We start from the raw sequence: 24,003 nt of genomic DNA, 5'->3' as shown, positions 1-24,003 counted from the left end.
TGCTGTTTGAACAGTCCTTGGGACACAGGTTTGGGGCCGAGGGGTTGCCTGTGTTGTTGTTACCACAGGGGTGGGGGTACAGATGTGGGCAGGGTGAGGCTGGTGGAATGACCAGATGTACCACATGGGCCAGGTAAGTCGTCAATGTCCAGACATCCAAACCTGTAGTCCTCACTGGGGCCTTGATCCTGGGAGGGCTATCTGTTTCTGGCATCCTCTACATGGTGGCAGTGGCAGGGGCACCTGTGGATGGAGAGGGGCAGAGTTAAATTGTGGAGGTGTACTTGTATCATTGTATGATGCATGCAGTGGCTTGACTTGCTCCCCGTGATGACAATGACAGATGCGGTACTGCAAACATTGTTAGTGGGTGATAGATTGTGGAATTGATACCATGGTCCATGGAGGGTTGTGGATTGTGGATAGCATAGCTGACATTGTCATGTAGTGTTACGCGTCGAAGCATCCAGTTATTGTAGCTGTTGTGATGGTTTTAGGTGCAGGTGTTCCACTGTGAAGTGGGACTGGCAGCTTCTCATGTGTAGGTAGTCATGCATTGTGGGAGTTGTAGTGTTTGCCATTGTGAATGCTATCCGTGAAATCGGGGTGGAGTGTGTGGGGATGGTAGAAGTGGGGTGGTGTGGCATGCAGGGGAGGGGCACTGGGTGATTGGGTGGGGTGTGGAAGTGTGAGGGGGGTTGCATTAGGGAGTGATAGGGTGGTGGGGACACATGCTGGCAGAAGAGTGTTAGTGACTTACCAGACTCCAGTCATTCAATGATTCCATTCAGGCCCTCTAGATGCACTATGTCCAAGACCTTCTCCTCCCACGATGGGAACTCTGGGGGAGGAGGTGGGGGCTCACTGCCAGTCTTGTAGATGGCAATGTTGTGTCGTGATGCCATGGAACGCGCCTTCCCACTTAGGTCGTTCCACCTCTTCCTGATATCCTCCCCTGTGCATGGATGGTTGCCCACTGAACTGATCCTGTTGACGATCTTCCTCTATAACTCAATTTTCCTGGCAATGGAAGTACGCTGGACCTGTGCTCTGAACAGTTGTGGCTCTACCCTGACAATTTCATGGACCATGACCCTCAACTCTTCTGTGAATCATGGGTTATTTGAGGGGACATGTTGGTAGTGAAGTGGCTGGGGGGGGGGGGGGGGTTGTTGTGCGCAAGGGTGATGTGTTTGATGCTTGATGCGGTGTGTGGGGTGTTTTGATTGGTGTGGTGGTGGGTTGTGGTGTTTGTTTGCAGTTTTGCTGTGTGTGACGTGTGTGTGCAAATGCGGTATATGTGACATCTATTGGTAATGGCAGTATCTCCAGGTCTGTGTAAATCGTTCCTTTTGCAAAGGATTATGGGATGTGTGTGGAGGTTTTTTTTTTGCAGTTGTGTGTGTGTCTGATATCTTTATGTGTCTCAGGTGTTCATACTGTCAAATGTGGCTTTGGGTTCTTCTGGAGATTAATTTTTGAGCGTGTCGGGTCACACCACCAATGGTTTATCGCCGTGGAAGGACCCATGTACTGATTTGTGGGTCATTATTTGGAGGGCGGTATGTTGTCGGCGTGGCGGTGCTGATGGTGGGACCGCCTCTCTCCAGTCCTGGGCCGGCGTGGCGATGTCTGATTTTTGATTGGTTTTGCACAGACTTCTGTCTGTGACTTGTAATACGACGGTCGTGAGACCGCCAACACAGGCAGTCTTTTGGAGGCTGCCACCACGGTGGTGTTCTGAACAGACCACCAAAGTTAATGGTAATGAGGGCCTCTGTCACTTCTGTTTTTTCAGGTGCCCAGCAACATTCCCAAATACAAGTCTGAGAATCCACGAAGCAGGTAGCAACTCCAGCACCTTCACAGGAGATTTGAGATGCTCTACAAATCCCTTGACTGATTGAATACAAAGGAGAAATACAACAGAATCTGGAAAAGTACTCAGCTGTGACCTTGGAAACCCAAACTCTCTGGTGAGCTTGTGACAGAGGTCTACAATTCAGTTGTGAGCAGATACTCACACAATACTGTTTTTGCTCTGCATTATGGGACGTGTGCTCCTGGACCGCAAATAAGTGTCAAGGGGTGTGACACTGCCCCCACCTGTGATGTCTAAGCATTAGACTCTAATGTTAGAATCTGCACGGGGCAAGAGGCAAGGGTGTGACCCTTCCCTCACCCCCTCAGGACAGTACCAATGCTACCTTTCACAATTAATTTGATTTACACAATGCCTTAATGCTACTCAGTTCACAGGGGGCCCTGCTTAACAACTGCTTATGTGGACAATGAGCATAAACTAAGCGAAGACACACAATGTGATGACGTGCATTATGGCACTTCTGGCAAAGACCTCAGGGCCAGCTCCCCCGTTTGTAAAACCATACATTGTGATTCACATGTTATTTCGTACATAGAACTTAACCTAAAAATATGGTTTGTTTAGACACTCTCAATTTGATCATACCTGGCATGCAGAAGTTATATGACCTGGCCAGGATCACACATAGAGGAAGTGGGGAAGCCCGAATAATTCTGCATCGTCCTCTGTAGACAACTCTTTTACCTTCAAAGATACTTGCCTCTTTCTGTTTGTGGCTGTGTGGCATCAGACTGTGCTCCACACACACTTCTACCAGACTGCGGCAACTGCGCCACACTGACAAGCTCTAGTGGTGGTGTGTGTTCAACATCTTACCTATCATCCTAACATTTTGTCTGTACCGAATACCACATTCAACGTGGCCAGGCTTTTAGTAGGTGACATTGTTCTGCACTTGTGTTTACCATATTGAAGGGTACACCATGTCAGAATGGGATCTGGTAGCCTCTTCCAGCGCCTCGAGACAGGTGAACTCTCTGGAAAGTGCTGTGCAATGGCATGTGCTTTGATCTTCCTATGCAGTGTGCACCTCCACCTAATATGAGTGCAATAATCAATAACTCTGGTAAGTTGTTGTCCTTGTAGTGCATCCACAACGCTTATCTGCACAGTCCATCGACCGATTCAAACCACAGAGACTATGCCGAGCCGGACAGGTAGGAAGTGCCAGACATGCAGTCAGCAGGGAGAGCTCTTGTGTTGCATCCACAACGCTTGTCTGCACATTCCGAACAAGATCATCAGCAACGAGACAGACATCAGAGACTGGGATGGACATGCAGAATGTACCACACGTGCAGTTAGAGGGGGGGCATGCTATTTAAACAGGGCCAGGGTTGGGGCAGGCCCCCTCCATGATTGAACATAAGGGAGGATGAAGGGGAAAACAAACCACAATGTAAGAAGGAGGGGTAATGAAAACACAAGAGCAGGAGGAGGGTGGAGAGGACAGGTGGACTAAGAAAACCACGGAGAGTGGGGGGGGATACAAACGGCGGAGTGGGAAAGCAACACAAGGGAGACAACAGCAATAGTGGAAGGATGGAGGGGTGAGAAAGAGGGACTGCAGAGACATGTACTCTATAAGGTTGAATGTCCAAATTAAAAAAAAAAAAAAAAAAAAAAAGTACCATCCAGTGGAAGGTCACTGGCCCCAGCAAACTGAACTTGGTCTATGTTCCACTGCAGAGATACACGGCAAAGCCCCAGCAGGAATCTGAGGCAAGGAGGAGGCTCTGACCAATCAGAAGCATGGAAACAAGAGTAACTTCAGAGCCAACCAATGGTAAGTAAAAGGTAAGCAATAGACGGGCTCTATGCCAGTTTGAAGAGTTTCTTTTTTTTTTTACCAGAGATTTTGCAACAACAACAAAAAAACAAAAAAAAACAACCTAAGCTAAATAATTTTCAGCAGCAAATGCATATATTGCACTAGTAGGTTAGTGCAAATTTAGTGCTACATCGCCTGCCACTTGTGCAAATCTTAACAATCCCACTCCAGCATTACAAGTTGACAAGCAGACATGTTGTGCTTAAAAAAAAAAATGTTCACCTAGTTTTGTTGCTCCATCCCTCTACACATCAGCAGCACAGTTCATTTATGAAAATGAATTCATTACCTGGTTGCCGGATCATGCCTATTTGATCAACCTACCTATGGACGCTTTCTGCTGTTTGAAGAGAAAGACAGCCAGCATTGTCAAGCAGATCAACATGAGTGCAAAGGCTAACCCGATGAGAGGACAGGAAATGCTGCAGCGTGAGACTCTATGGAAAAAGGTTTCTGAAAAAAAAAAAAAAACAACAAAAAAAAACACTATGAGAACATTGGCTGAAATTGATATTAGTTAGACAAAATGAACAACTAATGTCTAGCAGACACAATTATCTATGTTAAAAGCCTAATGTAAGCAGACTTCTATTTCACTGAATCTACTGTTCCTTAATAGCCATATTAGTAATATATAGGCTAAATTACCACCTGCTGCATATTTAAAGGATACTGGAAGTTACTGAGGATTTCCATGATCATATAGAGGAACAAGTCTGAAGGCAGAGTTATTTTGCAAGGTCACAGAACTCAAAGGTTACTAGCACTATCCTTTTAACATATGGCATAGGGCATTTTATTCCTTATAACACGTGGCCATACTATCACATTTCCCACAAATCACCTAAATCCTTGGTGTCTTGCTCTTTCATGTGAAAGGGATAGTATGTTTGCAGATATGAAGAATAAAAAGACTGTAGACTAGAGTTATATCTTGGTGGTAAGAATACTCTGTCACATCGGAAATGGAGTATCTTATTAGGAAGATAATGGTGCGCCTGCCCACGTTATATGCAGACGGATAACCGGTTTGACCATGTTGACGGAGCAGTACGTCAAACTTTTAAAAGCATTGACAGGAACTGCTGTGAAAGCGCTCTCTTGGGTGAAATCAAATATACCTAAAGGCATTTAGGGTTTTGTTGTAAAAATATATAATCAGTTTTACGGTAAGTTTGATTTTAAAAAAATTATTTTGCTAAGAATCTTCAGAAACCTGGAGTGACTCCATCTTTCCTGTAATGAACTACAGTGTGAAAAACATATAAATAGTGACAGAAATGCATCTTTTATGCTGTTCATTTCAGAAAGGCATATCTGAAGGATGAAAAGCCAGTTCTTCCTTTCCATTACTTATGCTGTGACCTGCCTTTCACCTTGAACTTGGCTGCAGGCTCTGACAGCAGACATTATGAAGTCAGAACACAAATGTAATAACTTATCACAGTTGAGCAGCTATGTAATTTTCTTGTTACAAATGACCAGAAAGGTCATGACACAACTCTAATAAGTAAATGTATGATAGGTTTTTATAAAGGGATTGCAGATTTCCAATATTAATATAGGGAACAATGAACAAATTACTCACAGAGACAAATAGCACAGATTATCACAGTTAAATCTGAACAAATCTTAATAGGAGTAAATACAGCATACCTAACTCAGATTTTCTAATGTAAACAGCCAGCAAAATTGGAAGTAAAAAATAAACTGTTCAGCATTTTATATAGGGTGCAAAAAAGGCGTATTGTGAGTAGTGCTTTTGGAGAACATATTAAGACAAGGGCATTTCAACAAGTTCAAAAACCATAAACCCTGTTGAGGAAAGGCTAAAAGAAAGTGCATAGTGCTTAATCGGAAATGTGTAAGGTTAGATCTATACTATGGGTTGTGTATTAAAAGCAAATACGGTTCTGCTATTGGGGTAGTAATATCAACATAACACTACTATCTCAACGAACCAGGTGGGAGGTGGACCTTAAGATCCTTATAGATGACAAAAGCTGGACGACCTTTCCAGATTGGGTGCCCAAAATCTCTAGAAACGCCAGATTTAAACTAATACATTTTTACAAATTGCACAGGGCATACATCACGCCTGGACATGCCAATACATGTTTCAGCTTGACTGACACGAAATGCCAAAGATGTGGACTGATAGAGGCTGACTTTTTCCATATGATATGGGCCTGCCTGACATACTGGACGGGAGTCAAAGACACACTAGCAAGGGTAGTGGATAAGGCTATTTCGTATGACCCTGCCTATTGAGCAACTTCCCACACACTGGTAAGATGAAAAACAACGAGCAAGTTCCAAGACCTAGGGTTCCTCCTGGCCCAGAGAGAAATATCTAGAAATTGGAAATCGGTGGGTTGACCTAAACTGACTCCTTGGAGGAGGGAGCTGGAGAGATGAGCTGGCTATGAGGGGGGAGTGTTACTTTGAGAAGCCCGCCAAGGTCGACGCCCCTTCGACATGGCCAGGGTATGGGAAGAACTGGTGGAGTACCTGAAACATCCTGATACCCCATTGTCAGGAGCTCGTCCAGCAACACCAGATGATCAAAAACACAAGAAACTGGCCACTAAAATAGCACTAAGAAACAGGTACCCCGCTTACACTTGTGATATATTTTCGCACAGAAAAGGGAACAAGCCATGATTCCTTAGACGATACTAAAAGAGCCACTCACATCACCCTGAGAGTGCAATGGGGGGGGAGGTAGAGGAAGGAGTTGGTTGGATGCCATTGTTGCGCTAATGAGAACTATATTATACTATCTATTTGGGTTCTGGAGTTGGACTCTCGATAACAATGCTGGTTGTAATATACAAAAAACAATAAAAACTGTTTAAAAAAATGTTACTGGGGTAGTAATCAAGGGGGTGTACATACCAATTTTCTGCATTGGATTCTGGATTGAGCCTCTATCAAGCTCTCATTTGTACAATGATTAAAAAAATATTTTCTAATTCGCAGTTTAGAGCTAGAATCAACTGATTCATGGTTGAGAAAGAGTTAGGTATACCCAGATTCAAGAAAACCTTTTCTACATCAATAAGCCAAGAGATCTTAGACATTTAATTCAGGGCTATATAGTATTTAAGAATCACTACAGAAAAACCTGCCTCTGACGTGTACCAGAACATAACTCATAGCATCAGAGGGGCAATTCCTATGGTATCCATCAAATGATTCACCCCTACCTCAGTGTGACAGATATTCACTACAGTGCCCTGAGGGAAGGACAAGAGCCTACATAAGACGCAATTTTCTACCCATTGTGGGACTTCCGAGTTAGGATCCTTCAGACTCCCACCCAGTCCCACAAGTATGCACTTGCTCTTATATAACTGCCACATCTTTCATACGTTTGTGGCCTAAATTTGATGCAAAAAGAGGGAATTGCTTCAACCGCTCTAGAGAAATGCTACAATCTTAATTTAGCAAGTGGCACAGTGTAGATCGGAATTGAAGGCATTACCCAAAAAGTTAAAGGATTTTACTCTGGTCACAGGAATGGCCACAGGCCCCCCAATGAATTGTGATTTAGTATTTTTTGAACCACAGATTACAATGAATGACTTGGTAAGATTGACTTTTAGGTTCAAACCAGTCATAAATACAGTAAATACATCACAATGTGGAGGCCATTTGAAGTTCTCGCAATGAACACTGCATCATCTGCATATAGGGGTGTTGGTATGAACGTCATGTACGAGGTAGCTTTCCAAACCATTTATATGAAACAAAAACAAAAAGAAGCTAAAATGCATCCCTATCGTGTGCCCGATTGGAGCTAATTGAGGGAGTATCCTCCCCATATGACCCATAAAGTATCTTTACGGAGGTATTCTGATGCAAGCATCTTAGAAAGTGACCAGTGCCGCTTCCACTCCCAGATTTCCCATCTTTGACCATAGCTTACAGTGGGCAATATCAATGCTTTTGGTAGGGTGGACAGATATGTCATTTGTGGCACTGGACAACCCTTGATTCCCATGAGTTAACAAAGCTGGAAGGGTGTAAGCAATCTTGGAAGAATATACAGCTTGCAGACATTCAGTACGCTACATGGCGTCAAGGGGAACATAGATGTTTCTAGATTCAAGATTATACCCAGAGTGAGTGCTGTTCCCCCCCAGAGGAACATACAACAGGGGATGAAATTACTGGCTCCAGAGTGGCCTATAAAATTAACCGAGAGTGTCAGCCTGTATTCTTCCAGAAAATGTAGTCAGGTAGTTCAGATGCTGTTTTAACCAATGTCATCCTTCTACATACTCATTGATTGATTAGATTCATAGCCAGCCCAGGCAACCCTTCTCACTGTAATCATTTCCCTGATCAAGTCATTGTACCACCCAGTGATTTTCCCTAGCCAATGTACTGCTTTGTGTTTTAAATCCATCTTATCGGGGGCTAAATAGGAACTGCCTCTAGTACTATAACGCAGGGAGTGCACTCAGGGAACCCTAGCAAATGAACACCTCCACTAACGTGGGTTAATCTCTCACTTCTATTGCGTGAATGACATGGAGGGGTGGCATCATTCTGGGGAGGGCTTGCTGTGTTTAGGGGCTGTTTTTGAGAGTTAGAAGCAACACAGAAGTTGCTTATAGGGGCTATTTAGGAGTTAAAACACCTATGGCACCACTCAGAGTTTCTGCCCCTCAGTAATCTGTCTGACTGCTAGCTCCTCTAGCAGCTAGGCCGACTATCATATTTGGTACAGGAGGGGGTTTTGGGGGGAGGGGCAGCCAATCACTGGGAGGTCTCTCCCCCCCCCACCCCCGTGGTCTGGGAAAAGGGAGCAGTCCACAACTGTCATGGGATATGTTGGGCTACATTTGGGCTACTTGTAGCCCTGGGTATATAAGCGGGCATTTTTTAGGTAGCGCCACCATTTTGTTGGTGACACGGTGGCTGGGGGGTTAGTGCAGGTCCTTTGGTATTTAGTTAGGCCTCTGTGTCGAGCATTGCATGGTGTGGTGGTTTCACCTGGTGTCTAGCGGCGGTGCTCCGTGCACGTCGGCGTAGGAGAAGATTGGCCAGGTGATGCTTCTGATGACCGAAGCAGGCAGGCTTGACTTTTTTGAAAGAATGCACCATGGTAAGTGGCAGACCTTCACGTCAGAGGTGGGGGCGGCAGCTGTATTTGCTTGCTCACCCCCTCGGAAGAGCCCAGAGGGTTGTGGGTGGGACCACTCCAGAGTCAGGAAAAAAGCCACAGCAGGCTACGGGGAAGCCAATAGCTGCCATCACCACCACGAGGGGCGGCGGTGGCGCCAAAGGTCCATCACCTGCACGCCGAAAGAGCAGGGCCATACAAGGCCTCGCATCCTGCGGGCCTCGGCGCACAACGACAGGAGGTGGATGCGTTGCTGCAGGAGAGGGGCGTAGGTGGGTTGAACAGGGCAGAGAAGGGGTGGGGGGGGGGGGGGGGGGGAGGCAGAGCACCCAGTAACTTGTGCTCGGCTGCCAGGAAGGGCCGGGGGAGCCTGCTCAGGAAAATAAATGGGGTCACCAGGAGGGGAGGTGGGAGGACGTGGGGTGGCGAGGGGGGACAGAATCTATCAAGGGCAAAGGGGAGAAGGCAGCTGGGTGGGGGGGCAAGGGGATGGGGCATGTTCAGAAGAGGTGCACCAGGGAGGTACGGGGCCACCCCCCCCCATAGTCGTGGGGAGGCCCAGGCAGGCACAGGCCCACAAGAGTGGCTAGCTGCACAGTGAGTTGGGGGAATCAGGAGTGGAGAGGATCAAAAAAAGGGGGTGGGGGGAGGGGGAGATGCAGGAGAGTCCCTGGAACCAGCATGGGCGCAGTTGCTCCTTGAGTGGAGCAACAAGGGTGAGGAAGGAGAGGCGGACATAGGTGGCAGGTATGAGGCAGCCATGAGCGAGCCGCGCATGGTCGGTAATCCCTCCTAAGAGGGTATATGGCAAGCGGAGCCAGGTGGCAGGGTCTTACGCAGGAGTAGAGGCAATGAGGGGAGAGTGCAGAGTTTGGGGGGGAGCGGCCAGGGGGGTGGCAGAGTTTTCATCGACCTGGAAGATGATTTTGCAGGGCAGGACGTCGTTTGGGAAGTAGGGTCAGAAGGGAGGTCCCCCAGCACTTCGGACCTGTGTTATCGTTTGAAGTAGGATTTTACCCAGGAGGTGGTGGACCCGGGAGACCTTGTGACGGCTCGAGGCTCCATGAGGAAGTCAAGGCGGGGCCCCGGGAAGCTAGCCAGATGTAGTCAGACTGGATGATCCACACGCAAGGGGAGAACCTCATGGAAGTCTCTACACTGCCGTGAGATGATCAGGACAATGCACCCGACAGCACCACAGCTTTGGAGAGGTGATGTCTGGTGGGAAGAACGGCAAAGAGGGCATGTTACGGCCCCTCAGCAGCGACCGCATGAGTTCCTACATGTTCACAGAAAAGGTATTAGAGGCATGCAGGTCACTGGCAGGGACCTCCTTTTGGTACGGGGAGGAAGAGCAGTGAATGTTGGATTACGATGAGGAGAGTATGCAGCAGGGAGAGAGTAGGGAGGAAGAAGAGGAACAAAGGAAGGTAACACATTGGTGGCAGAAAGAGCAGGGGTAAAGGAAGGGGGGAAATCTCACCAGACTGTTCATAAGTCATTTCAGGTGGTGGAGAGGCCTGGCGGATTACAGGATGCACCGCAGAAGACAGGGACGGCGAAGCAGAAGGCCCCGGAACGGCCACCGACCTTAGCTGCAGGTGAGTGTGCTTTATGGTGGTGCAATATGATCTTGGTGGCGGTGGAGGCCAAGGAACATGTGAGCAGCGGGGGAGGCACGCCTAAGGAAAAGGATATACGTAAAAGATACTGGTGTGAGTAGGGAAGGGGGGTACACCCGGGATACAGACTTGCTGTAAGGACAATGTGTAAAGAGGAAAGACAGCAGGTGGGGCTAACGAAGCAAGAAGGGATAGCCAGGGAGAGGGAGTGTCAGACAAGAAACAGGGGGGGGATAATGGGCCACATGAGTCCACAGTGGATGCAAAGGCAGAGCTGCTACAGAGCAAAAAGTTGAAGCAGAATGAGCTGCTGTATGTGGAAATGGCCAAGCCCTTGGGGGAGCATTCAATGCTAGCCACCAAAGAAAATATATGGAAGGGGGAGTACGTTGAAATGATGAAGCTCCTGCATAGAGAGTTAAGGTCTAAAGTGGGCTCAAAGGAAAAGGAATACGAGTTGGTGAAGAGGCCAAAAGTGCCAGTCACAATCGAGAATTTTACGGCATCATTCCTCATATTTGCGAGCGTGTATTGCCCAAAGTACCCAGAGAGGTCTGTGGCACTTTTCAAGTATATGGACATTATACAGAAGGCGCAGATTAATTATGGCAAGTATGCATGGGTACAATACGGAGAGGAATTTAGGGCGCGCAAGGCACTGGACCCGGATATGCAGTGGGGGAAATGGACTCTGACCTGTGGCAGCACACCATGGGGCCCACCAAATTTGGTTAAACGATCTTTACGTCCAGCGGGCTTCCCACGGAGGGGTGGGGTCAGCAGGCAAAGGACAGTTGGTTGGGCACGGCGCAAGACCCAGCCAGATTGGAACATGCTGGGACTTCAGCAAGGGGCCCTGCAGCAGGGAATACTGTAAGTTTAAGCACAAGTGTTCCAAATGTAGGGGTAGACATGGACTGGTTAATTGTTACAGGAGCACAACGCGGGGTGGGGCGGGGCAGGGACCTAAGGTCAGATGAGGCCAAGTTGAGGGGGTGAGGGGTGCAGCAAAACAACTGGCAGCCAAGTTTTAGGGGGGGCAGGTGTACACACAGCACTGGTGGGAAAGGCTCCTACAGCTTTTGGCTGGCCCAGTACAAGCGCAGGGAAGATGCAAAGCTGCTTCTGGAGGGGTTAACTGTGGGTTTCACACTGGGATACAAAGGGCCAAGGCAGCAACTATGGCAGACAATCTGAAATCGGTAGGGGCGCACAAGCAAGTGATACAGGACAAACTGGTGAAAGAAGTGAGGGAAGGTTGCATGGCAAGCCCTTTTACGGATTCGCCGGTGCAGAACATGATAGTCTCACCCACTGGTGTGGTGGCGAAAAAGGAAGAGGGTCAATTTTGCCTCATACAGTACCTCTCTTGGCCGGAAGAAAATGTTATTAATAAACTTTATTCCTGAGGAGCGGGTAAGTGTGACTTACGCCTCAGTGGATGTGGCGATGGCACTAGTAGAAGTAGTTGGACAGGGGGCACTGATGATGAAAAGTGACATAAAGTCCGTTTTTTGTTTGCAGCCGGTACACCCTGAACATTTTGAGCTCTTAGGTTTGCAATTCAAGGGCCACTGGTACGTGGATAAAGCACTTCCAATGGACTGCTCCATATCGTGCACTCTCTTCAAATGCTTTAGCACATTCTTGCGATGGGTTTTTCACCAAACAGGCAGGGCACAACTCTGTAACTCACTTTCTTGATGATTTCTTCCTGGTGGGCGCACAGCAATCGGGGCAATGTTGTACAGATTCCAGGTCATCATGGGGGAATTGGGTGTCCCTCTGGCCCCCGAGAAGACGGTGGGGCCGAGCACAGTGCTGACATTTTTTTGGTGTGGAGATTAATTCTCAGATGACAATGGTGCATTCACCACAGGATAAGAAGGAGCGAATGGTGGGGTTGCTGCAGATCATTTTGGGGAGACAGAAGGTTACTGTCTAAGAAATGCAGGTGCTATTAGGCCACCTTAACGTTGCTTGTCGGGTGGTGCTTGCAGGTCGCACTTTCTGTAGTCCACCTGGGCCTGTCGCTGTAAGGGAGGATGCTGCCGCACGATCATAGTCGCTTATCGGTAGGTGCAAAAGAAGATGTGCGCATGTGGTGGATCTTCTTCAAGGAGTTCAATGGTATACCATTGCAGGCTTGGCAGGACCTGGACTGGGACGCTCAGATATTCTCTGGCGGGGCAGGCAGAAACGGTTTTGGCATCTATTGGCAGGGCAAGTGGTGTGCGGAGAAATGTTCCCCCGAGAGGAAGCAAGATAGTAGGAGTATCACCTTTCTGGAGCTGTTTCCCATAGTGGTTGCGATGTAGGTCTGGGGTGACCAGTTGGCACATAAAAAAGTGGTTGACAACTTGGCAGCAGTATCGGTACTCAACAACCAGTCAGTCAGGGACCCCCAAGTGCTACAGTTTTTGTGTTTGACTGCATGAAACATGACATAGTGTTCAGAACAAGATATATTCCGGGTGTAGAGAATGACATCGCAGATGCCTTGTCTTGTTCGCAGTGGAAGAGGTTCCATGGACTGGCCACGGACGTGGAACCTTACAGGACTCCGATGCCACTGCAGCTATGGAGAGTAGGAGACAGAAGTTCCTGCAGTTGGTGGTGAACTCGATGGCAGTGTCCACGCGGGAGATGTAAGCACAGGCGTCGCAGGAATTTTTACAGCAGGGAGCACAGAAGCGTCAAGAAGAATGGGAAAGGGTAGAAGACATTGTACAATTTATCCTGGGTCTCATAGAGAGAGGACAGTCAAGGGCGACGATTGCAGGCAAGCTGGCAGAAATTGCCTTCCTGGGCAAGATGCTGTGGTGGTATGCCCAGTCAGCAGCGGAACTGGGTAGAAGGATGCTGGAGGGGAGCACTAGGCTAGGAAGGAGGGCGGGCCAGGACAGGCAAGAAGGCAGATAACGGTAGACCTGTTGAGACAGATTATCAGCTCCCTCCCGGCGATATGCAGTGGCAGGGATGAAGCCAACCTCTTTAGCACGCTAATGTGTTGGATGTTCTTTGGGGCCTTTAGAATATCAGAGCTCCTGGGTAGAAGGCAAAGGGGGAGAACTAGAGTGGGTGGCGACACATATGAGCGGGGATGGCGTAGAGATTTGGATCCATGGTTCCAAGACGGATCAAAGGAGGAGAGGAAAGTGGGTGCATTTGAAGGTGTACTCATCCCTGGCACTCCGCCCACTCCGATGGGCCTGGGCTTTACGCGCACAGGGTGCAGATCTATCGGGCAAGGTTTTCAAGCACATGGACGGGAGGCCGGCCACCGCATTTCAGTTATTGTCCATCCTTTGCAAGAGTCTGAGGAGGGTTGATGTAGACCCAGCATTGTTTGGGACACACTCATTTAGAATAGGTATGGCCATGGAAGCAGGCAGGCAGGGTTGGGGCAGGGAGGACATCATGCGCGTAGGTAGGTGGAAGTTAGGCTGTTGCCAGTGTTATGTGCGTGAGGGGCAGTAGATTGTACAGGGGGTAGTTGCTGAGTTATTATTTGTGTTTTCCATGTTTGGTGTAGGGACCAGAATCCAACAGCCTGTCAATTTGGTTGGTGGGACATTCCTTTGTGAAATGGGCACAAAGACAAGCTTGGAGAAGCAGCCAGGGGCAGAATCTGGGTTTGGATTTAAAATTGTTTAGGGTGCACTGGGAGGAAAGAGGGGGAATGCGTTGAAGAGATTTGTTGCCTTGCCTAAATAGGATGCATGGGTAGGGGTTACTGCTCAGACACATTGTTATTGCAACTGGGAGAGAACGACTTGGTAGGTGAAAAAGGGCTGCAGGTGATCAATACAATGAAAAAGGAATTGTATAGGAAAGTGCCCTCTTTCTTGGCATGGTTGCCCCTATTTTCTGCCTGTTTGTGTGTGTGTGTGTGTGTGAGACTGTGTTCACTGGGATCCTGCTAACCAGGACCCCAGTGACCATTCTCCCTCCTCTAAATTGTACATTTCCATTCCACATTTGGCATACTAGTACCCCATGTAAGTTCCTAGTATATGATACATAGGTACCCAGGGCATTGGGGCACCAGAGAATCCCTATTAGTTGCAGCATGTATCATGCAATGTGTTCTGAAGGCCTGCCATTGCAGCCTGCATGAAAGTGTGCATGCACCCTTTCACTACCAGGTCACTGTAAGTCATTCCTATGGCAGGCCCTCCTTGCCCAGAAGGCAGGGTGCAAGTCCCCGTGTGTGAGGGCACCCCTGCACTAGCAGAGGTGTCCCCACGAACTCCAGATCCATTTTCCTTGACTTCGTGAGTACGGGTATTCCATTTTAGGCATGTACTGGACATAGGTCACTACCTATGTCCAGCTACATAATGGTAACTCCAAACCTAGGCATGTTTGGTATCAAACATGTAGGAATCATACTGCAATACTTTTACAAGTATTCGTTGTATGATTCCATGCACTCTGGAGGCTCCTTAGAGGACCCCCAACACTGCTACAACCAGTCTTCCAGGGTTTTCCAGGTAGCCCCAGCTGCTGCCACCCCTCAGACAGGTTTCTGCCCTCCTGCTGCTTGATCTGCTCAAGCACAAGAAGGCAGAACAAAGGATTTCCTTTGGGAGAGGGGTGTTACACCCTCTCCCTTTGGAAGTAGGTATGACTGGCTTGGGAGGGGTAGCCTCTCCAAGCCACTGGTTTTTCTTTGAAGGGCACATTTGGTGCCCTCCGTGCATAAACCAGTCCATAGCAGTTCAGAGACCCCTAGTTCATGCTCTGGTGCGAAACCGGAAAATGGAAAGGGGAATAACTACTCCCCTGTCCATCATCACCCCAGGAGTGGTGCCCAGAGCTCCTCCAGAAGGACCCTGGGTTCTGCCATCTTGATTCTAAGATGGGCAGGGAACTCTGGGAGCATCTGAGTGACCTGGCCAGGCAGGTGACGTCCGATCCCCCTCCTGATAGGTGCTTACCTGGTTAGGTGATCAGTCCCTCTTTCAGGGCTATTTAGGGTCTTCCTCTGGGGTGGGTCCTCAGATTCAGCTTGCAAGATTCCAGCAGGACTCCTCTGCAACCTCTACTTCGACTTCTGGCCACCGGAACCACGACTGGACCCTTCAGGAACCTCCAAGCTGCAGATCGACGAGGAAGACTCTTCTGCAACATTGTTTCCAGAGTTCCTGCCAGCTTTGCAACAGTTCCCTTGCAGTGCATCATCAGAAGACTGCAACTCTTCAGCCTGCACAAGGAGAAGGAGGAATCTCCCTTGGAGTTAAGGAGTCACTCCCTGCAACCGCAGGCACCTACAACAAGCGACGACCGGCTGAGTGGATCCTGGATCACGGGTGATGGTCTGGAGTAGTCCACTTGGTCCTCCCTGCCAAGCCTTTGCCTTCTAATGCAGGACAGTAACCCCCCCCGTGCACCGCATCTCTTGCCGCTGCCACGGCTTGTTTGCGTCTCCTCCAAGGGATCTTAAGACGTTGTGCAGCTCCAGTCCCCAGCACTCCTGCAAATCCCAGCCTCCAGCGTGGTTCTCCTGTGGCGTGGGATCCTCTGCTGTTGTGCTGCGTGGGCTCCTTCGTGCACCATTTGTGTCAGCATCCTGTGGAACTCCTGTGGGTGCTGCCTCTGCTCCTGTGGACTCTCTGCGACGCTGAGGGTTCCCTGTGACTCCCCCTCCTGGGCTGAGTCCTCCTGGGCCATTCTGGTCCCTGGCAGCACCTCTTTTCCTCCAACCGCGAAGTTGCCTTTGCCAAGGCTTGTTCGTGGAATTCCTGCACCAACACCCATCTGCAATCTTCCTTCCAGCTGCATCCAACAGGAACTCTTCTCCGGCTTCTGGGCTGCAGTGCTGACCTGTTCTGTACGGTTGACCAACTCCTGCATCTTCAGTGTGCTGGGTAGGGGCTCCTACACCCATTGGACTCTGTTGTGCCTTCTGGTCTTGGTCGCCTCTCTTCACAGGTCTCCTTTCTTCAGGAATCCACTGCTGGTTTTCTTGCAGCCTTCTCTGGGTGTCTTCTTTTTCTTCTTTTCTTCCTTTTGGGCGGTTAAGTCGAAAATCCATTGTTTTACTCCTGCATTCCTGGTCGCTGGGGCGGGGGGGGGGGAGGTGCTGTGTTACTTTCCCCTGTGGTTTTCTAATACCCCGAGCTCCCCTCTACACAGTTTACTTACCTAGGCAGGGATACCTTGTTCGCATTCAATTTTTTCTAACCTTTTCTATGCCTATTTATGATTGCTAATGTTTAGTGTATTACTTGCCTACTAAGGGTGGGTTACCTGTTTAGTATTTTGTGGTGATTTGTGCCAAAAATAAAGCATCTTTATTTTTGTGCAACTGACTGTTTTCTTTCATGTGTGTAAGCGCTGTGTGACTACAGTGGTATTACATGAGCTTTGAATGTCTCCTAGATAAGCCTTGGCTGCTCATCCATAGCTACCTCTAGAGAGCCTGGCTTCTACACACTGCCTACTCTTCACTAAGAGGGGATTCCTGGACTTCGTATAAGGTGTAAGTACCATAGGTACCCACCACACACAAGGCCAGCTTCCTACAACCTGCAGGAAATTCAGAGACAGTGGGTTGGCTGCCATATTATTTGGACAGCATTTGTTCCATGGAGAGTCTGGTGGGGTGCACAGCAGCCGGGGGCTATTAAGAGGACAAGGAGGAACATTTATAAAGAAATTGAGGTTTTTTATGTGAGCAGAGGTATCTCAGTTCAGGTATCTCAGTTCTGGAACATGTGGATCTGCCCTTTGAGAAGACTGAGTTTTTTTAGGGGAGATGGGGTACACTTGTCATTCAAGGGTATGGAGCGCTGTATGGAGCTCTATCTTCTACAGATGAGGGAACAGTTGAAGCAGCTACAGGACATCACCTGAGGGAAGAGGGCCAAAAAAAAATCACAGGCCTTTTTCTGGGTGACGGGGGCATGGCAAGTTGCCATGGTGTACAGAAATGTACGGTTGTTCAAGCTGGCAGTCCAGGTTTATAGGGAGTGGGTAGACAACAGCATGCATGGATGAGCCAGGAAGTTAAATGTTGGTCAAGAAGTTATATTAGTTACAGTCGCAGGGTTATGAGGAAAGAGAGAGCAGTTTAAGGATAGGGGGCAGTTTAAATTGTTAAGGAAATACCGGATTACAAGGTCAGGGATGAAGGCAGGGGGAGGAGGCCTTTTGCCTTACAAAACTAAGGCCAAGGCTTTTGATGTAAGTGCACCTGTTTTCCATAACCTTTTTCACACACATATGCCTATGTCTGTGGTTGGTAATGTTCCCTTCATCCCCAAGTCTCTGTTGGCGCAGATTAAATGGGTGAATTATTGGAGGGACGCTGCACCACACTGATTCTTTCCTCAACTAGGTCAGTTTCAGTGTGGATTGTTCCCATAACAGTTGTCAAGTAGTTCGTAATTAAGAAGGTAGAAGTTGCTGCAAAAACTTTGTCTTGTTTAGCCAGATTTGCTTTTCTTTTGCTCAAACTGGAAATACGAAAATATAAAAAAGTACTGGCCTACCTTGACAAAATTCTGGCACATATCCTAAAAGCCAAACAACCCAGATCAGGTCCCATGGGCAAGAGGGGCAGCCCAGCTTTTTGCAGGCTCTGACGGGCACAGACGGGCTCGCTCTTCACCTGGATGAGTCCCACGCTGCAAGCACCCCGACATGCTCTTAAGCACAGCGTGATGGTAACCTGCCCCTCCAGGCACAGGAGAAACTGGAAGATGTAGTCCAGGGCCCAAACAGAAGATAAGTGCATCTTGCAGGCTCCCTGGAATGCTCTTAAGCACTTCATGATAGTCTCCGCCCCTTCAAGCACAGGGGAAGCTGGAAGGTGTAGTCCAGGGCACAAACAGATGATTAGTTTCCCACGTTGCGGGCTCCCTGAAGTGCTCTTACGCACATCATGATGGCCCCCGGCCCTTCAGGCGCAGGGGAAGCTGGAAGCTGCAGTCCAGGGCACAAACAGAAGATTAGTGCGCCCCCAGTCTCACAGCTTCCACTATTCAAGATACTCTGTTCCCCTCACTGAAACTCACTATGCTACAACTACAAATATTTTGCATTTCCCACTTTCTAAGACAAAAACCAGTCTCTCACTAACACTTAGATTAATGCTTGACTTTTCTTCCTACTTTGAACATCAAGCACCACCGTGGCATTTAATATAGTTTTCACTGCTGCCTGTCTCTCTTCCCCACCTATCCACATCATAAATTCACCAGGTGTACTCACCATGCTTCGACTATTATAGTTTTTGAACCTTGTGACTGCTGTAACATCTCCAGGATTGGACAGGCTTGGCTTACACCTTTCCTATCCTAACTCAGCTTCTACCATGATCCTATTATTGACATTTTTACCAGTATCCATCGCCGGTTAGAGTACCGACTAACTCCTCATCACTGCTGTCACGTCTGCCTAATTATCCATGACATCTCTAGCTCTATAACATCTCCCCATTTACCAGTTTCTTAACTCCTACCTAAGAGCTCTACTACTGATGTCTTTAGCACTCCATTTACCTGAGGTGTCACCACTAGCTAATTCAATGAGGCTTGTTTTATCAACATCAAGAAGATGAGCAGCAGAGTTAGACCTGCTGGACCCAGAGCCCGTTCCTTGGAAGTTACACACAGATTCTGCAGCTGGCATATTACGTCAGAGGGCAATTTCAGCAACTCCAGAAGAAATGAAATGTAGGTGATCTGTACAAACACTTGTGACAGCAGCGTAAAATTCCACAATGTGATATTATGATGTGCAATAAGCATAGAAACACTAACAAATCATGTTACAGCCTTGTGTGGTTAATCATCTCTTCAGAAATGTCTCAAAGTGGTGGTTCAGTATCAACATGCTAGGAAAGGTATATTTTTGTAGTGTTAGTAAAGATAATTTGGACCCGATTAACAAAGCTTTGTTGTGTCTTACTCCTGTCGCAGATGAAAGTTACTTCTGAATGACTAAGCTTAATTCAAAAAGCATTTTCTATGAGAAGTTGTGTTGTAGCCTCACTACTTTCAAACAGTTGGATCTGCAATTCAAAGAAAACATTTGTGATTCAGAAAACTTCTTGCATACTCATGTCTTACTCTTAGAAGTTCATAAGGCAGAACTACTCACAGAGGATTTTGTGAACTATGCACAATTTACACTGAAGACAGGAATAATACACAAGTACTCATAGGAAAAGCTTTGGGAGTTAGGACCTCCTTGTTCATGGCCTCTCCACTGTAGCCTACACTTACCTGCTATGTATAGCGTGGCCTCCCTGTCCTGGCTTCCATTGTGGGCTCGAAGCAGGCAGGATACTTTCTTGTTTGAGCTCACAATGAAGGAGGTTTCCACTTTCAACAGTCCATCTTCATCTGGGTTGATGTTCTCTGAGGCTGCTGATAGGTTCTTCCCACCATCGTCTTGCCACAGCAGTTCTGGTGCCAGATCCCATCTTTCTGATGTGCAAGTAATCTTTATGCCACTGTCCTGATATCCCTCTATGTGTATATGGGGGTCAGACCCGATATCTGGGAAAGACAAGGCAATCACATGAAACCAAGATACATTTCTGCCAAAGTTGTGTTGCTCGTAACAGAGATTACTTTAAGGATGACATCTTCCCACTTGTCTTTCTCATGTTGTAATAGAATGAACTGCTTCACAGGCCTGATGCCTCGTGCTTAGTTAAAACCTGATTAAAGAGTATTTTCACTCTGATGTGATTTCTAATATACATATAGGGGTGGATGCCTGCTGAGGTTAGTCTGGACTCATACAAAAAGAGAAAACACTCTACGATTTCATGTAGCATTCCAAAAGGAAAAGAAGGTCCAGGTGCAAACACAATGTAAAGCCACCCACTGGCCATCTCCAGCGTGTAAATGTAAGAGGATGGAGGCGAGTGCACCCAAGAACTGGGTGGAGAGCAGCCTTCTCTTGATGGGACAGTACTTTTAGGGCATTCCTCTGCTGTCATTTCCAAAGCTGTCAGTTCTTGCTTACCTGACTCAACCAATTAAGAATTCCCTGGAATCCCACCTGAATACACATACCACACGGTACACACTTTCACAAACTTATAACTTGGAACTCTAACTTAGTTGCATGTTTAATCGTATATAATGTAACTATTTGGTATACACTCTCTCAAGAGAGAAATATTCCTGGTCAAAACGTTACATCAAGACAATTGACAATACATTTGAAGCGGAATTAGACTGCAGCCTTACCTGAGCGAGAGGTTGAGATGCAGAGGAGAAGGATAACGAGGCACAGAGACCAGGGCCACACAGCCATTCTATCAAAAGAAGGTCCAGAGAGGATTCCACCCCTCTGTCGTTCCACGCGCTCAGCGAGGTTCTCTATGGACTCCAACAAATCCAAGCCTCACCCTAAATACAAGAAGAGGGGACTCATGTCAGGGACCTGATGCACATCTGTACAGACCAGAATCACACTTGTGGGTTTTCCTATTTGTCACCACAGGGTGTTAAAAGCAGATGTGCTCTGGGGGCAACACCTTCAGCTGCAGAGCCAAGAGATCTCGGACTGGCCTTGGCTTCCTTTTTGACCAAATTGGGCGATCAGGGGCAAATCACTTTACATTCTTGTGCCCCATTTCCATAATCTTGCACAATTTGTAGTACTTACTAACGTTGAACTGTGATACACTGGGTTTCCTTGTTTATTCTCCCCGAAGTGTGTTTTGCCGCCTCACTCCGTGTCCTCAGCAGATCATGCTCTTTCATTTGACAACCTCATGTGTTCTGGGAGTTTTAGTCTTACTGGGTTTCCACTGAAGCATTTGGACTAATTCGTCTAATAACAATAATTTGTACCAGAAAAGGCCATGATTGGGAACCTCGTGCTTTTTCGATATACAGCAAGGTGGCAATCCTGCCCCTGTGAAATCTGTATACCAGAAGAGATAGATTTTCACAACACCAGACCCAGGAGTGGATTAATGATCTTATTCACAGGACATTGCTCAGGCACAATCGTCTGCTTTCCTCTTAGCTGGTCAAAGATGCTTTAATGCCCCCAAGCAGCTTCTCACGTTTGGAAGGTCTTAGCTGAGTTTTAAGCTTTTCTCCGTCGTGTTTAATAGACAATATTTATTCAAATCATGAACAACAATTTCCATTCTTCGATTATGATTAAACACCGTAAAGCTGCATTCTGGGTTTTGTAGTTTTGGGCTAATATACCTGATAACTATTTGTGAAATGAAATCCCAGAACTGGACTCGAGTCTCTCATGACATGGAGTTTTTCAGAAACCTGTCTTTCCTTCAGCAAAAGTGCAGCCCCCCCCCCTACCACAAACATACACCTGGGACACATCCCAGGTCAGCTTCACAGAGAGCGAACTGCAGTCTTGGGATGATACCAAATTAACAGAAAAATTGCGGTATGCCATACAGAAGTTATAAAAATGGAAAGTATTATTAGAAAGCATTACAACAGCCCAGGTTATTAATGACACTGGCACCATCTACCCAGTATTAACAAATACAACAGTGACCATGCCCCTGACAGAGATACAGTATCATCAGGGAAAGATGACTCCACAATACCATCTTATGTCCATGTACCTTCGACTAGATCTGACTTAATGCTGTTCACTAAAGACCTTCCAAAATTGAGAGAGGAACCACACAGGTGGTAGACAGAACTAAATAGAATAGTTGCCATGGGAGGGTTACTATGGAGAGATCTGGACACTTTGTTCAACATAGTTGTCCCAAAAGACTTGTGAGAGGATTGCAAGAAAGTGGTGACCTGGACAACATACAAGCCACCGAGGAGTAAGGGAAGAGTACCTGAAGAAGAGGTAGAGAAGGCATGAAGCAGGGTGATGGAACATATAAAGTGAAAGGTACCAGGAGATAAGGTAGATAAGGTTGAAAATAATACATACAAAGCAGGGTTGAAACGAAAGTGTGGATAGTCATTGCAAGTCTACCAGCAGAGCAGTGGGATGAAAAACCCATTGGGTGAGGCAATGCCAACGTTTGTTACCACATTTGTATATGGGCTACTACAACCCATCCAGACACATCTACAGACCTCTTTTGTCTGTTGGCAGCAGGAGCCCATAGACATATTAGTGGCCGCAGCCAGATAATGCGCAGACTACCAAACGCACCTGCAGAAGACAGAAGAAAAGACAAAAAGGGAGAAAGTTAAGTTGATGATGGTGCAGGAGAAGTTCTACAGCGGTAGTCAGGGCAGAAGTAGAGGACGGGGAAGGGGACAATATGAGAGAGCATCCTCTGAACCACCTCCAAGCACAACATGTTTCCACTGTAACCAGCAAGGACACTGGAAGGCCGATTGCCCCCTCCTAAATAAGGGACCTAGTGGCAAAAGTCAACAGAGACAACAACAAAGCACACCGCCTCCCCCTTACACTGATAATGTATTTGATGCTGCTGCTGCTAATACTACACAGACCTGTCAGGATAGACCACAGGCCCCCCTGCCTACGCGGTGGCGGACCCTGGACTCATGAGGAGAATGGTTTCCCCCCACCCCCGGAAAAATACTTTTATGGGTGCATCACAAAGAAAGAGTGTCTGATGACCCCAGTAATATCAGTGGACCGGGACTGCCCATATGTGGACAGGACTGTGTTGAGCAAGACTGTCCCCTTTCTGGTAGATACAGGGGTGACAAGGTCAATGCTTAAGGCATCTGACATACTGGATGCACCACTATCAGGAACTTAAACAACAGCAGTGGGCATGACAGGACAACTGATTGACAAATATTCAACACAGCCCCTAAAGTTATTATTTATTTAGAGAGTTTTCTATAGCGCTGGCAAGACCCGAGGGTATCAGAGCGCTTTACCACAGTACATGTTATCAAACACATCCAAATTCAAATTCAAATTAATCTTTATTCGGATTTTACTCCATAAAAGATAAACAATCTCTTTAAAAATGATAATAGTATACAAAAAAATACTTCAAAAAAGAAAAAAAAAACACATTACTAATAAATAAATTAATAAAACCTTTGCTACCACAAATTGGGCAATTATTCATTCTCATAACAGAGGTTTTCTAAATACGACAGCTTTTTTCTTTGTTCTATGGCATATAGGGTACATTTTATCACTGCATCACATTTCTCATTAGTATCCAATTTACATAAATAATTAAAAGCTTCTCTACAATAAAATAATTTGTTAACGAATAAAGGTTTTAAAAAATGTTTCCTAATGTCAAGATAAAATTTACAAGATATAATAAAGTGCATTGTAGATTGTGCAAATCGTCCCACACAGGGGCACTTCGGTAGGCTTTTGCTCCAAATCCTCACCCTTGGGAAAGCTACTAAAAAGTGCAACATTCTAAAGTGCATTCGAGTCAAATAAAATCTATCCTGAGTGTTTGCAACTGTCAGTAAATAATTTGGCATTACCTTGTTAATTTCAGTCATATAAAGTGCTTCTGCTGATTTCCTACATTCTCTATTATCTCTATCACTATCCCTCCATGTCATTAGTTGGTTTTTCAATTCTTTCTTGCTAAATTGGA

At 47.0% G+C, this 24,003-nt stretch overlaps 1 protein-coding gene across 3 annotated transcripts in view; it reads right to left on the bottom strand.

Annotated features, from left to right (window-relative positions):
• Positions 1–24,003, bottom strand: part of LOC138299207 (butyrophilin subfamily 1 member A1-like) — a 107,726-nt gene that overhangs the window by 60,557 nt on the left and 23,166 nt on the right. For 2 of the 3 annotated variants that reach the window (XM_069237325.1, XM_069237328.1), the window contains exons 2-4: positions 20,687–20,848; positions 19,709–19,984; positions 4,041–4,169 (exon numbers count right to left, since the gene is read on the bottom strand). In XM_069237325.1, coding sequence (XP_069093426.1) covers positions 4,041–4,169; positions 19,709–19,984; positions 20,687–20,753 — 472 coding nt within the window. In that variant the 5' untranslated portion in view covers positions 20,754–20,848. Of the gene's footprint in view, positions 1–4,040; positions 4,170–19,708; positions 19,985–20,686; positions 20,849–22,525; positions 22,605–24,003 lie in introns of all 3 variants that reach the window. The other variant, XM_069237326.1, reaches the window with a different exon arrangement.

The sequence above is a fragment of the Pleurodeles waltl genome, chromosome 6, assembly GCF_031143425.1.
Source record: "Pleurodeles waltl isolate 20211129_DDA chromosome 6, aPleWal1.hap1.20221129, whole genome shotgun sequence".
Classification (NCBI taxonomy): domain Eukaryota; kingdom Metazoa; phylum Chordata; class Amphibia; order Caudata; family Salamandridae; genus Pleurodeles; species Pleurodeles waltl.
Note: the sequence above shows the minus strand (reverse complement) of the source record. Positions and strands in the feature narration are given on the sequence as shown.